Below are 15041 nucleotides of genomic sequence, written 5' to 3' on the forward strand. Positions count from 1 at the left end.
TGTTGGTACGTTCCATATTGACTTCACGCCTGCGCGACTCACAGTCGTGCACACTGCGTACGTTCTCCAACGGAAAAATGGCGTCAGTCACGAGTAAGGTTTTTTTTTCTTCCTTAGTTTGTTGTTTACGTTTTGTTTTGAATTTCAGTACTTTGCGATTGCTAGAAATTACCACAATTGATATAAATGTTAAATAATCTTAAGAATTTGGGAGTTTTTGTATAACCCAACAGTCCTCGAGCACGCGGCCTCGGTTTGTGTTTTTAGGTCAGAGTGTTCGGTTGAAGCTAACGAATCGTTAACTCGACCCCACCGGTTTTAAAACTAATTTTATAGTATTCTAAGAGCAAAAAAAAAATCACAAGAGCAGGAAATAACTTTTATTCTAAAAAGTTTATTCGTTCTTTAAGTGCCTAAAACCAAAGATCGTTGTTTCGTACTTGCCTAAACATTAGCTAACGTTAGCAGGCGTGGTTTAAAAACAGCGGGATAGAGAGCGCAGCCACCGCGACGGACACGGTTAAGTGTTTAGTGTTCACTCTTGCTTTGTTGAGCTTTGTAAAATAAACTTGCACCTGATATTTCTTGCAAGTCTTGTTTTGATGGCATTTCGTCGTCAGTTTTTAGTTAAAGTAACGTTCGACTCTTACGTTTGAATCGTAAACGTTCAAATGCATGGTTTTCTAAACGTATCATGTTTTCCTAACTAAAATGTTAGTGTGTTGTTTAATATCACGGACACCTGTTTCTTGTGAATGCTTAAACACTTTAAACGACTAATACGGTCTTGTTGATTTAAGCGTTGTTCTAACTGAATGGCTGGGATTCAGCAGGGGCTGTATTCATTGTCTGTGAGGTGTTTGCTCAAGTCATGCTTGCGTCTCCCATCGTTTTTAGGCTATAATAAAACACTAGATGTGCAGTCAGTGTGCATCTTTTTTCCTGATATTATACATCTTTAACAGTGTTTGCTGTAATTCTAACTTTATGCAATTTACTTCCCTGTAGATTATAGCAGCTACAACCAGGCTGGTGCTCAGCAGTCGTAAGTCCACCTTCATAAACGTGCTGTATTAACACAATGCTTACTTGTCATTATTAAAATAATAAATAAAAACAATACATTAAATGCTAATTTTACACAGGTATGGCACCGCATACACCACCCCTCCTCCTCAGGGCTATGCACAGACTGCACAGGTAAGCCTAACACTTTACAGTTCAACTAGTGTAGCAGTCCAGGTTGTCATATCTAATGATGATTTGTGTAAAAGAAAAGTGACCTGTAATTCAACAATTTTGTGACAGGGTTATTCTCAGCAAGATTATGCCTCGTATGCTCAACCCGCTGCTGCAACTGATTCCACCTACAGTCAGGCAGCGCCCTCTGCTGGAGCGTATGCACAACAGCAGTATGCATCCTCATATGCACAAGCAGCAACAACTGCAGCAGCAGCAGCAGCCGCGGCGCCAGGTCTGCAGGCAAATCTTATTCACTATAACGCCAGTATTTCCCTGTTAGTCATAGTGACTGGAGCATGACTGCACAACTTTAAAATGCTCCAGAAGTAAAGCAGTAGTTCACCCAAAAATGAAAAACTGTTTAAAGTTTACTCTCCCCTCAGGCCATCCCAAGATGTAGGTAAATTTTTCTTAATCTGAACATATTGAGAAATGTAACTTTACACCACTTGATCAACAATTAATCCTCTGCAGTGAGTGGGTGCTGTCAGAATGAGTTTAAACGGCTGATAGACAACCCAGAAGTAATCCATTCGACTCAAGTCCATCGATTTGTCTTGAAGCAAAAAAAGTGCATGTTTATAAGAACAAAATCCATTGTCCTCTCGCATCAAAAACCACCAGAATATGTTTACAACTTTTTTCTTCATTTTCTTTGTAAATGGTGCTTCATCTGTGTATATTTCTCTCCTGATTAAGACAGGATGATTTTTTTTCCCCACTGGAGGGTGATGTATTATAAATGAATGACCTGTATTTTAGCTGTAACCAATGGTTTGAAATAGGGCTGGGCGATTTTTCAGATTTTATTAATTCAAATTGAATGTTTTGTAATGATGAAATGTGTACATTTAAGGAATTGTGTTTTTAAATTTTTTATATATATATAAATATTACTAAACATTAGAATTAGACACTGACAATATGGCTGTGTCAACAGTAAAGAGAAAGTGATCCAACAGCATGTCGGCACACATGATTAACTGCTCACATGTCGTGTTCTTTGAAGGACCACAAGTCAAATGTCACTAGGTGCCATTTGCACAGAATTCTCTTTTGTGTTGACAGATGTGACGCAGGCAGTGGAATAGGAGAAAATGCAGGAAGATGGGAGTGCCGTATTTTTAAAATGCAGCTTCATGCATGAGGTGCTGCAATAGATGCAAGCACAACAGTCGGACAGGTCCATGTTTACATAGGAAAAACCAGTGGAAGAGCAGCAGTCGAATAAAAGCCTGTAAAGTAGTAGTATGTGCAACTAGTTCATGTCTGCATCATGGTAAAAAGCTAAAAGCTGCTGTACGTTGTTTTTACGGAACATTTATAGCCTAGTTAAATCAACTGGTGTTTTGGGTTGGATCACAATTTATATAATTATAGAATATTGAAAAGGTTGTCTTAAAATTAATTCATATAAGCAGAGGGGGGTGCTGCCAGTAAGACAACAGAACACAATGTCTCGCGTGCACACTGTAGACTTGCATGGCATAAAAAAAAGACTTGTAGCATATAACAGTTACAGTAACTTGGGACAATGTCAAATGAGTATTTTGTTGACCACAAACACCCCTAACTGGGTTAGAGGTATGGCTGTGCTGCTCCGTATGTGTGATTAGTGAATCTTGAAAAGGAAAGTAACATGCGTGCGTTTAAAAGCGATCTAAATGCCTCCCATATTAAAAACTGCTCCCTGGTGCCTGCAGTTTATATACAGTATTAATTACCCAATGATATAATTGCAAGAGAAGATATTAAAGCATTTTATCGTATCTGTTCCCTTAAAAGAGGGACTGAACATCCCCCCCCCCCCCCCCCATTTTAGTACTGGTTAGTCCTCACCACAGTTTTAAATAATGCCAAAAAAAAGTGGGTGTGGTGCTGAGCGGAAGAGGGGAGACCGACAGAGATGGCACACACAGCTTCATGTTCAGACAGTTTCGTTTCGCTTTCAGAGTTATAAAACACATTCACACCCATTTGCATTCTGTATCGAAAACATGTATATTTAAATGCGCTGTTAGACCTTTGATAAATTAAGGCTTATTCTGTGGCTTTTATATAAGCCTTTTGATGTGTTGTCACAGAGCTGTAAAAACGGCTCTGTTCAGCAAGTGAATGAATCGCGTTTGTGCTGAACTCTTATTACAAAGGCAAAACAAACTCTTCGATCCATGAACGTTTTTGTTAATGTTCGCAATGTCATCTCTCAGTCTGAAACGTCTGTCATGACAAATCAACACAGGTTGTTGTGAATAATTACCGTATTTTTCGGACTATAAGTCGCACCCGAGTATAAGTCACATCAGTCCAAAAATACGTCATGAGGAAAAAAAATTACATAAGTCGCACCGGACTATAAGTTGCATTTATTTAGAACCAAGAACCAAGAGAAAACATTACCGTCTACAGCATAGACAGTAAAAGAAATGGACACAGCGACCCCATTAGAACTCGTATCTATGGGCTTCTCTCTTGACGTCTCCCCGATTGCCTGCGAGCTTCTCCTCCTGTCTGTACGGTAATTTCTCTACTGTGCGGCAGAGAGTCGAGTGGTTATGATGCAATCGTTAGCCTATTTTTACAAAAACTGTTTCTACGGGGCCATGATGTAACATAGAAGGTAATGGAGCCCTTTATACATTGTCGTGTATCTTTAGAAATAATGGACAAATGGAGTCTTTAAACGCCTCAGATGTAAAGTTATTCGCTGTCAAAGTGAAGCCAAAATGAATGGGAGTCAAGGAAATGCTAACAGAAGTGAAGTTCTGCTACAAGATGGCGGCACGCGGCCGACTTCAACTTCCGGTCGACTTCCTTCCCGCCTGCTCTACAGCCGCGACAGGGCGCTCTATGCTGCTCAGTGTAGACTACAGGAGCACTGAGAAGCATCTCTTGCAGCATAGAGCGCCCTCTCGCGGCTGTAGATGGTAATGTTTTCTCTGGGTTCATTACTCCTGGTTCATGTCAAATTAATTTTGATAAATAAGTCGCACCTGACTATAAGTCGCCGGACCAGCCAAACTATGAAAAAAAAAAAGTGCGACTTATAGTCTGGAAAATATGGTAAGCGAAGCGTCTTCTCATAAGATAAGAATAAGCAGTCTCATTGATAAATTAATAGACACTGACACATCATCAATGTACTATAGTCCATTACCAATTCACAAATCATGACATCAACACAATGTAGATTTTAAACACGGACAATGAAAATGGAACAAAAAAGCTTAAAATTAACCAGTTTTCTCCAACAGTTAAAATTATCAGGTGCTAACATTTTCTTCTATGATGTGCAACACAAACACCTCTGCTAAAATCTCAGAAAAACGAACTTGTTTTTGTACTAGTATCTAGCTACAACTGCACACACTAGCTGGGGGCTATTTTCAGGTTCTGCGTAATATCACTGCGTCTGCTGCTATCCATGGCACAGCAAAGTTCCTTGATTTATTACGCCGGAATGAGAGTATAGTTCCTAGCCATATCGGCCTAGAAAATTGTAACTCTTCACTTTCCGTCGGTATCAGTACATGATGTAAATACAAAAGAGTAAAGTTTTAAATGGGGGGAAAAATATAGAAACTCTTTTGTCATTTTCGTGCAAGATGTTAACGGTTTAATAAGATTCATTGCTAAGCTAAAAGTGCTTCTGCCAGACCCAGAATGCTGAATGGATTTGAAAACGGTAAAACTTAAATGTAGCTCTAAGGGAGCTGGAAAATGAGCGTTTTTTTTTTTTTTTTTTTTTTTTTTAAAGTGGAGTGTTCCTCTAAGGATTTAGAAAGGCTCTGTAAAGAGGAGTGGATCAAAATCCTTCCTGAGACAAAAAAAAGTGCACTTATTCAAGTCCTTCGCTGACTGTGCAGATTTAAATCTAGTGGTTCTGTTGTCTTGTGTCACAGGTAGTGGCTATTTTCTCTGGCCAATCAGTGATCAGCAGAGTTGACATGTCACGTTTTGGTAACTGTACGGTTGCTTGGAACCTCACTTGAGGTGGTACTGAAAGTACCAGGTACTTTAACAAATAAAAAAACTCCTAAAAAGTGAACCATGCCTTACCATGCACTGTGGGAAGAGTGCCATAAGTGGGCAAACTTACAAAATCAGCAGGGGATCATATAAATATTTTCCCCACTGTAAATGTTGACAACTTAATGTGTGATGCACTAAAAATAGAAATAACATTTTGAGGTTAACTAGTCAAAAATCGAATCAGTCAAAAGTCCTGAAAAAAAAATTTAGATTTTATTTTGTGCCATACCACCCAGCCCTAGTTTGAGGTTAAGAATATTTTGATAGAATTTACAACCCTGCATAATTTCACTTCGCAAGAACATTATTTGATGGGCTGAATGTTTGGATTTTATTTATTTTTTTATATCGGATGTTTAAAAAAAAAACTCATTCTGATGGCACCTATTCAGTGCAGAGGATCCACTGGTTAATGTAATCGTTACATTTCTCAATCTGATTTACTAGAGGGGGAAAACTCCTCTACATCTTGGATGGGATGAGTAAATATTCAGATAATTTTCTTTTCTTTTTTGGGTGCACTATTCCTTTTATTGCACAATTTTCTACACTTCATTGTGATTTTTGTTTGATTCTCAGAGAAATGCAAAGACCAGCAAGCTTTGAGGAAATTTGCAAGCACTGCAAAGTTGTTCTGGTGTATTACAGTTAAAATGACCTGAAAAAGTAGATTTATTGCAAAAACCTTGAATTTGAAAATGTTGACAATTGTGGCTTTAATACTTCCCACGCCTTTCTTTGTTAGGCTTAGAAATTCCTTCCTCCTTAAGTGCACCATTTCACGTCATGCTGTGTTCTCATAACTGTTAAATCATTATTCTTCCTTTCAGCTGCGTATGGAACTGCACAGCCAGGAGCTTATAGTCAGCCTGCGCAGAATTACGGGGCCAGCAGCTACAGCACCTCCACTGCGGCCCCTGCTGCCCAGGCCTCCTATGGCTCCCAGCCCGGATACTCCACCCAGGCGGCCTATTCTGGCTACAGCCAGCAGCCTGCTGCCTCTGCTCCTCAGAGGTAACTGCACCGTCTCCTAGAGCAGCGGTTCTCAATTCCAGTCCTCGCGCCCCACTGCTCTGCATATTTTGCACGTTTCTCTTTAACACACCTGATTCAGATAATCAGCTCGTTAGAAATGAACTCTGTGCATGAACTGTGTTCCAATTGTTCATTGCTCCCTGCTCCCTGAGCAGGGGAAATCTGTTGAAGTTTACCTCACATCGAAACATTCATTCACTGATTTGTGCTGTGCAGCATCTTTAAACATGGACAACTGTGACATCATATACCTCTGTAAATCAGTACAATTTAAATTCAAGTCTTGCACACTTCAATGCACTTTGATTGGAACATATAGCTACGTTTGCTTCGAACTGGAATCATGGCTGAATATCCTGTGTCCACTTCGCAGGCCACGTATGTTCGAATAGAACAAATGTCTGTAGTGCTAAGAGAAACGTTCAAAATGTGCAGAGCAGTGGGGCGTGAGGACTGCAATTGAGAACCGCTGTCCTAGAGCATCTAAAGAGTCTAAAGGCCATTTTAATTGAAGCGTTCCCATGCAAATCACACTTGTTTCTTTCTGTAGTAAGTGTATAAGTTCAAAGAGGTTGTTAAAATACTGATATTTCTAATATGCTAAAATACTGATATTTCTAATATGCTAATTTGATGCTGAAGAAAGATTTCATATTATCAATGTTGAAAACCATTGTGTTGCTCCATATCTTTCTGGGAACGGTTTTGAATATGAAGTTCAAAAGGACCGCATTTATTAACAATTTTGTAACAAAGTCTTTACTGTCTGTTTTGATCAATTTAATGTGTCCTTTTAAACCATATGGTGTGTGCATCTTTTTTTTTTGGTATTCCTTTTATTTTGCAGCTATAGTGCAAGTGGCCAGCCGGCCTACAACCAAGGTGCTTATTCCCAGCCTGGAGCTTATTCTCAGTCTCAGGGTGGGTACCAGGCTCAGCAGCCGGGCTATGGGCAACAGCAGCAGAGCAGCTACGGCCAGGGACAGCCACCTCAGCAGCACCAGCAAGGCCCAACTGCTGCCTACCCTCCTCAGGGGAACAGTTCTTATGGTCAACCACCATACGGCCAGCAGAGTGCATCACAAAACGAATACAACCAGCAAAGTGCTTATAGTAAGGGTGCTTTTATTTATTTATTTTTTTTTTTCGATGTTTTTTCTTAATTTTTTAGTAAATTTCTTATTGAATTAAGGCCATATGCTTAATGTGTGATCTCTTCTGTAGACAGTTACAGTCAGGGTGGTGTGAGCGGAGGCTACCCAGGGTCACAGCAGCGGGGTGGATACCCAGGAGATTCCGGCAGAGGTGGTTATGATCGTGGAGGTCCTCGTGGGCGTGGGGGTATGGGCCGCGGAGGCATGGGGTAAGTTTAGACTTTAATGTAACTAACTGTTCTTTGCTCTCCTGCTCACTATTTTCACTGAGCGGAATCACTCCGCACAAGCAGGGTTTATGTGAACAGATGTCTAAGAAGAGTGGATTTATGTAGTTCATTCAACCTTGTATTTAATTTGTAGAGGTTTCCATAATACCACAAAGGTATTGTTGCAGGGATATTTTGTTTGGTCTTGCATATTACAAAACGTTATTGGTACGATTACATTTTTGGAGGGGCATTTAATACTTTTATGCTTTATTCTAAGACTGAGGAATTCGTTTATTTGATCTTGCAAAGCTCAGCTTACTGGTCTTTGCCTTTTCTTTATTATGCTTATTTCAAGTGTGGCTGTGTCAAAGTTTTGAGGTTTTGTTTGGTGTCAAGGTCTCTTATTTTAAACCTATTTCTTTCGATGCAGTAAGCTGCCTACCAAATTTAAAATCTTTTGGTTTTTCAAATGCTGTATGAGGATCTGTACTGCTGTAGAGTTTGAATGGGGGGGGGGGAGATTAGCGCAAACGCATCATTCTTGGAAAAATGAGTAGTTTACGGTGTAATTTTATAGCAGCAGACGGTGGCACACAATCATGGGCATTTAAGTTGTGTTCTTATTAACGGTTTAAATTCTGAATGGAACTTTTGTCAATTGAAAGTATGCAGAAATTTATCCGGTTTCAAAATGGTGAATGTAAGCAGAAGGGTTGGTTTGACATTGAAAGAAAGTTGTTCTTTTAAATAAAATGGTTGGAGTAACTTTAAACAGGATCCTTGAATAGTTAATGGACACACAAACATTTAAATGCTTTGTTGGTAATCAGAGATATGAGTTTAGTTATGCATAAACAGTTTTTCAAACACTTCTCAGTAGGTTGGTTTTGTTAACCCATTAAACTAGTAAGAAATCACTGACTCCAAATGAAAACGGAAAATCACGTTTTTTTCTGGTCCAACTGAATTCATATTTCAAGGGACGGTGAGCATGCTATTAAACATTTCTGATATTTACATTTTATACAATTTCATGTACTTAAAATTTTGCATTTGTGAACTGTTTTCTCATTTCAAAGGTCTTGTTTTAACATTCTTTGTCACATTTATACGCTGCAGGTTTCAGAGATCGATGTAAGAACAGCAGTACTTATTCTTTAAGTACCTTTTTCCATTTCAAAGGCGACAGCTCAAAGAACCATGGGGAATTTTCTTTTGTTTTTATTTAGCTAATGTTTGGATCATATTTTCTTTTACCAGCCTATGTGATTTCTTTATTTTTATATATACTTATCAACCTTTGTATATATTTGTCATTTTGTACTATATAATTTTGTGTACTTTTGTTCAGTGCTGATGTTTTGTTGGTAGTTAAAGGGATTTTTTCCACAACAGGATTGCTGTATTTAAATTTGCCTCAACATTCATTTTATATTGGGTGTAGCCCAAAGCATGAGGCACCAAGCTAACTTAACAATTCTTCCCATTTAAAAAAAAAAAAAGGTTTACAAAAGGGAATGTATTTCTGGTCCTATGTGATGTCTTTTTAAATTGGTGCGATCAAACTGTTAAATATCTTCTTATAAAATGTTATAAGTCATGAAGCAGCCAAGTTAGTTACTGAAATACACTGTACATTTTTCACATGGGGCATTTGCAAAGTTAGAGGGAAATATTGTGTTCATTTCCTACTCAAGTCCTATGGTTGGAGACTAAAAGGAATATCGCCTTCATATCTTCATGTTTAGCATCGCTGGAGACAGAGGGGGCTTCAATAAGCCTGGTGGTAAGTTCCTAAAGCGTATTCCATTGGCTAGTCCACTCGTGTTAATTTAGAGGCCATTCACGCCTATGTGTCCTTAAGAGATTCCATTTGGTGTGCCACTTTTTTTTAACCAAAAAAAAAAAAAAAAAAAAAAGTGTCCTAATGGTTTATATTTGGATTTCTTCAAAAGTTGAGATGTGTCCTTTGACAGAAGCATCTTTTAATTCTGCATTTTTTGTTTTTGTTTTCATTTCATTGAGAATCTATTGTGGTCAAGGGTAATCCTGAAAATGGTCATCTTCTCAATGTACTTAATACTGCTCGCAGGTTTTTTGTCTTGACAGATGGGCAGATTTGCTTCTAAGATGTGATGTCATGGCCTAATAGTGTTTCTTGTCTTTCTCTTCTTTGATCCATGGATACCCAGAAGGCATGAGGGGTGGAATGGATCGTGACATGGGTATGTGTTGTAAATGACTCCTCCGCCATTTAATATTTGTAAGTTTTGACAATTTTGGTATTTAAAAAAAAACAGAATTAATCAAGGATGCAGTCATTTGTACAAAAGGGACAAAGACTTCACATTTGTTATGGTGTGGTTAAGCAGCAGCAATTACTATTCAACTTTAATGTTTCTTGAGCACAAAATCAGCATATTTAAAATGAATTCTGAAGGCTCGTGTAACACTGAGACTGTAGTAATGGCTTCTGAAAGTTCAGCTTTGCCATTACAATGATACATTTTATTTTTGAAAGATTAAAATGGAAAACTGGTATTTTCAATTGTAATTTCAAATATTGCCATTCTTACTATATTTGATCAAGTAAAATGCATCCTTGTAGTAGAGTGAGAGGATTCTTTAAAGGCTTTTTTTTTTTTGAACCATTGTGCAAGTTGAATGTATATGAAATTGTTAAATTTGAGTCTCTCCCATTACAACAGGACGTCCAGGAGAGCAGGACTCTGAGAACAGCACCATCTACATCACAGGCCTCACTGAGAATGCAACTCTACCAGAGATGGCAGACTTCTTCAAACACTGTGGAGCCATACGGGTGAGAAGCCAAATAACTAGATTCATTCTAAATAACCGCAGTCTTTTCTCAAAATTCAGCTATTGTGATAGTTGACAGTTTTCTTGATCCTTTTTGGTTTCAGATAAATCGGCGTTTGAACCAACCAGCCATAAACATCTATACCGATAAAGACTCTGGCAAACCAAAGGGAGATGCCACACTGTCCTATGAGGAGCCTGCCATTGCCAAAGCCGCTGTCGAATACTTTGATGGTTAGTTTCTTACTTTTTTTTTTTTTTTTTTTTTTTTTTAAATCTTTTAACTTGTTACATTTAACTTGGAATGGTCACATTCAGATTTCTTGAGCTGTCAGTTCTTTGACATTATTCTGCCTGTTTCACTCGAGATCATTTTCACTTTTAAACACGTTCTCGATCATTTACCTGCTGCTCATACCTCAGGTAAGGAATTCCAAGGCCGGAGGCTAAAGGTGGCTATGGCTCGCCGGAAACCTATGATGGGAGGTATGAGAGGAGGAATGCCAATGAGAGGTGGCCCTGGGATGGACCGTGGAGGTATGTTGAATCCTCAAACCAGCAGGAATCCTTCAAGTAAGTAGAGGGTCTTTCTGTATTGTAATAGTGATTTTGTTTTATATGCTACCAGGAATGGGAAGAGGAGGAGAGAGAGGTGGTTTCCCCCCCCGTGGAGGCCCTCGAGGTGGAATGGGTTGGAATGGTCCTCCTGGAGGCAATGTGCAGAAGAGAGCTGGAGACTGGGAGTGTCCCAGTCCGTGAGTGATGCTTAACTGTTTAAGCAAACAATTTGAGGCCTCTATTTTGCAATACATGAGACCTGTTGAATAAGCATGAAAGATTAATGTATGTTTCTGGCTGTCTACCTCAAATCTCATTACAGTGGATGTGGAAATCAGAACTTCTCCTGGAGAACGGAGTGTAACCAATGTAAAGCTCCAAAACCTGAAGGCCTTGGAGGTCCGTCCTTCCCTCCTGGAGGTACACGCAGATTAACAGTTTTCTCTCATCAGCTGATCTTTAAGTGTCTGTGACTGAGATTTGTGTTGTGTAATAGAAAAAGCATGATTTGTTTTAACTGTATATTCAGGTGGTGATCGTGGCAGGGGTGGAATGAGGGGCGGCAGGGGAATGGATCGTGGTGGTCCGGGGGGCATGCGTGGAGGCTGGGGAGGGGATCGCGGTGGCTTTAGAGGAGGCCGTGGTGGTATGGACCGGGGTGGATTCAGAGGAGGTAGGGGTGGTCCTCCCATGGACAGAGGGGGCAGGAGAGGCATGGGACCCCCAGGCAAGATGGATATGAGGTGAGCTTCACTTACTGTGGGTATAACAGGATAAATGTAATCCGCTTGTCTGTGTGGTGTTTCATGTACTTGATGCATATTTTCTTTTATTTAACAGGGATCATCGTCAGGAGCGCAGAGACAGACCCTACTGAGATCGTGCATCAAGCAAAAGGAAATTTACAGAGAAATTTTAGTCATTTTTATTTATGATTCCATATTTATACATGGAGATCTTTTTGTTTGCTTTTTGTTTTTAATTTCAGTAACACTTTGTGGTTTTAGTTGAACCTTTAGTTTTTTTTTTTTTGTATGCAGTAATGGTCTTTTTTCCTTTTAAGATACTCGGTTGCCCTGTAGTCAGCGTTTTTGGGGATGTCAGTCTTTTGTCTCTCTATGTAACTGTACTTTTGAACTTTTTTTTAAAAAAAAAATAAACTTTTCCACCTCCATTGTTTAGGTTTTTTTGTATACTTTTAATTTTTATAGCTTTCTGTAGCTGGCAGCAATTATTACTTTATACAGTCGTGGCCAAAAGTTTTGAGAATTACATAAATATTAGTTTTCAAAAAGTTTGCTGCCAAACTGCTTTTAGATCTTTGTTTCAGTGATGTACTGAAATATAATTACAAGCACTTCATACGTTTCAAAGGCTTTTACATGACAATTACATGACATTTATGCAAAGAGTCAGTATTTGCAGTGTTGGCCCTTCTTTTTCAGGACCTCTGCAATTCGACTGGGCATGCTCTCAATCAACTTCTGGGCCAAACCCTGACTGATAGCAACCCATTCTTTCATAATCACTTCTTGGAGTTTGTCAGAATTAGTGGGTTTTTGTTTGTCCACCCGCCTCTTGAGGATTGACCACAAGTTCTCAATGGGATTAAGATCTGGGGAGTTTCCAGGCCATGGACCCAAAATTTCAACCTTCTGGTCCCCAGCCTCTTAGTTATCACTTTTGCCTTGTGGCACAGTGCTCCATCGTGCTGGAAAATGCATTGTTCTTCACCAAACTGTTGTTGGATTGTTGGAAGAAGTTGCTGTTGGATGGTGTTTTGGTACCATTCTTTATTCATGGCTGTGTTTTTGGGCAGAATTGTGAGTGAGCCCACTCCCTTGGATGAGAAGCAACCCCACACATGAATGGTGTCAGGATGCTTTACTGTTGGCAGGACACAGGACTGATGGTAGCGCTCACCTATTCTTCTCCGGGCAAGCCTTTTTCCAGATGCCCCAAACAATCGGATAGGGGCTTCATCGGAGAATATGACTTTGCCCCAGTCCTCAGCAGTCCATTCACTATACTTTCTGCACAAGATTAATCTGTCCCTGATGTTTTTTTTTGGAGAGAAGTGGCTTCTTTGCTGCCCTTCTTGACACCAGGTCATCTTCCAAAAGTCTTGGCCTCACTGTGCGTGCAGATGCGCTCACACCTGCCTGCTGCCATTCCTGAGCAAGCTCTGCACTGGTGGCACTCCGATCCCGCAGCTGAATCCTCTTTAGGAGACGATCCAGGCCCTTGCTGGACTTTCTTGGGCGCCCTGAAGCCTACTTTACATGAATTGAACCTCTTTCCTTGAAGTTCTTGATGATCCTATAAATTGTTGATTTAGGTGCAATCTTAGTAGCCACAATATCCTTGCCTGTCAAGCCATTTTATGCAACGCAATGATGGCTGCACGCGTTTCTTTGCAGGTCACCATGGTTAATGGAAGAACAATGATTCCAAGCATCACCCTCCTTTTAACATGTCAAGTCTGCCATTCTAACCCAATTAGCCTGACATAATGATCTCCAGCCTTGTGCTCGTCAACATTCTCACCTGAGTTAACAAGACGATTACTGAAATGATCTCAGCAGGTCCTTTAATGACAGCAATGAAATGCAGTGGAAAGGTTTTTTTGGGATTAAGTTATGCACTATGCAATTCATCTGATCACTCCTCATAACATTCTGGAGTATATGCAAATTGCTATTATAAAAACCTAAGCAGCAACTTTTCCAATTTCCAATATTTATGTAATTCTCAAAACTTTTGGCCACGACTGTACATGCGGTCTAATGTCTTTAAATTAGTTAATGGGGTTATATGTCCACTTGTTGCTTTAAGCTCTTAAAGCTTTTCTAAAGGACGTTTCAAAACAGTAATGTAACATTTGTTTAAATCTAATAAAATGCCCAACCCATTTAAATGGCTGCAATTCAGTTATTTAGCCATTAGGTGTCTCATTTGTTTTTGTTTCCATCACTACCATGTGCATGATTGAGCAGATTTATCTGCGGAGTACAAAGTAAAATGATGCCAGTTCTGTTATCAGAGCACGACTAAGCCTCCATTCGCACTTGATGAACACTGATTTGTCTGAATTTTTAGTGTAATAAGTAATTCAATTTTTTCTTGTCATTTTCAAGAATTCGGTATTACAATGTAAAGCTGTTCAATCTCTAGCTGTGTAGAATGTTTATTTTAAGACATTCGTAAATACTGCAGCATGTTTTCTGATCTGATGTTCAACTTGAGTTGAAACAGTGGATTGGTGTGAAACTAGAAACAGTTATCAACATTTTACTTCATATTGCAAAGCATCTGGCACGTGTTCAAGAGCCTCATGTTGAATCGTTGCTATTAATTGAAGTGTTGTCAGGAACTGGCAGGATGATGCTTTGAAGCCTTACAAAAACCATCTTAATTTTTTAATTGAATGACATATAATTTGAATAAACCAAAGTTAGTTCTCAGTCAGAATATTTCAGTGCATAGAATGGCATAGGGTTTCATTTAAATTTCATTTTTTGGCCTTTTTATCTGACATCTAGGAGCCAAATGCTCATTTGCTAGAGAGCTGTGGAATGAACTGGCTTTGTGCATGCGTTCACAGATAAGCTGATTCACCCAGGCCTCGAAGAATGATCTCATTCCTCTCGATGTGAGTCCTCCCCTCCAACTAGCTCTTAAAGAAACAATGGACACTTCAAATCAAAGTAAGGGCCTCCCTTTGGCTGCATGGCTGCTGTTGAAATCACACAGTGCTGTAGTCCTGACCAAGCTATTGAAGAGCACACTGCCTGACGTTAAGCAACAAGAGCAGGAAATAGAAAATAGAAACATTTCCACTTATACTCCGATCTCATGTTATGGGATCATGCAGACAAGAAAGTGTGATGAAAGCTCAACAATGCACAATTGTAATGTGTTATGGTTGGTCTGATGTTATATTTAGAAGAGAGTGGGAGTGATTTAAATCTGCAGTTGGACTGTTTGG

At 39.4% G+C, this 15041-nt stretch overlaps 1 protein-coding gene and 1 long non-coding RNA gene across 2 annotated transcripts; one reads left to right on the plus strand and one right to left on the minus strand.

The window, feature by feature from the left end:
- Positions 1 to 26: 26 nt before the first annotated feature.
- Positions 27 to 12227, plus strand: LOC132139788 (RNA-binding protein EWS-like). Its single transcript, XM_059548405.1, has 16 exons — positions 27 to 93; positions 1009 to 1045; positions 1146 to 1200; positions 1309 to 1474; positions 6105 to 6288; positions 7157 to 7422; positions 7534 to 7672; positions 9424 to 9461; positions 9868 to 9900; positions 10384 to 10496; positions 10600 to 10729; positions 10919 to 11032; positions 11124 to 11250; positions 11376 to 11473; positions 11583 to 11796; positions 11894 to 12227. The coding sequence occupies exons 1-16, from the start codon at positions 78 to 80 to the stop codon at positions 11928 to 11930; spliced, it is 1767 nt and encodes a 588-aa protein (XP_059404388.1). The 5' UTR covers positions 27 to 77; the 3' UTR covers positions 11931 to 12227.
- LOC132139789 (uncharacterized) lies at positions 12012 to 14215 on the minus strand. Its single transcript, XR_009433662.1, has 3 exons — positions 13912 to 14215; positions 13822 to 13874; positions 12012 to 12290 (listed from the first exon to the last, which is right to left on the minus strand). It is a non-coding gene; the product is annotated as an uncharacterized LOC132139789 (long non-coding RNA).
- Positions 14216 to 15041: the final 826 nt, after the last annotated feature.

The sequence above is a fragment of the Carassius carassius genome, chromosome 4 (genome assembly GCF_963082965.1).
Source record: "Carassius carassius chromosome 4, fCarCar2.1, whole genome shotgun sequence".
Taxonomy (NCBI): Eukaryota; Metazoa; Chordata; class Actinopteri; order Cypriniformes; family Cyprinidae; genus Carassius; species Carassius carassius.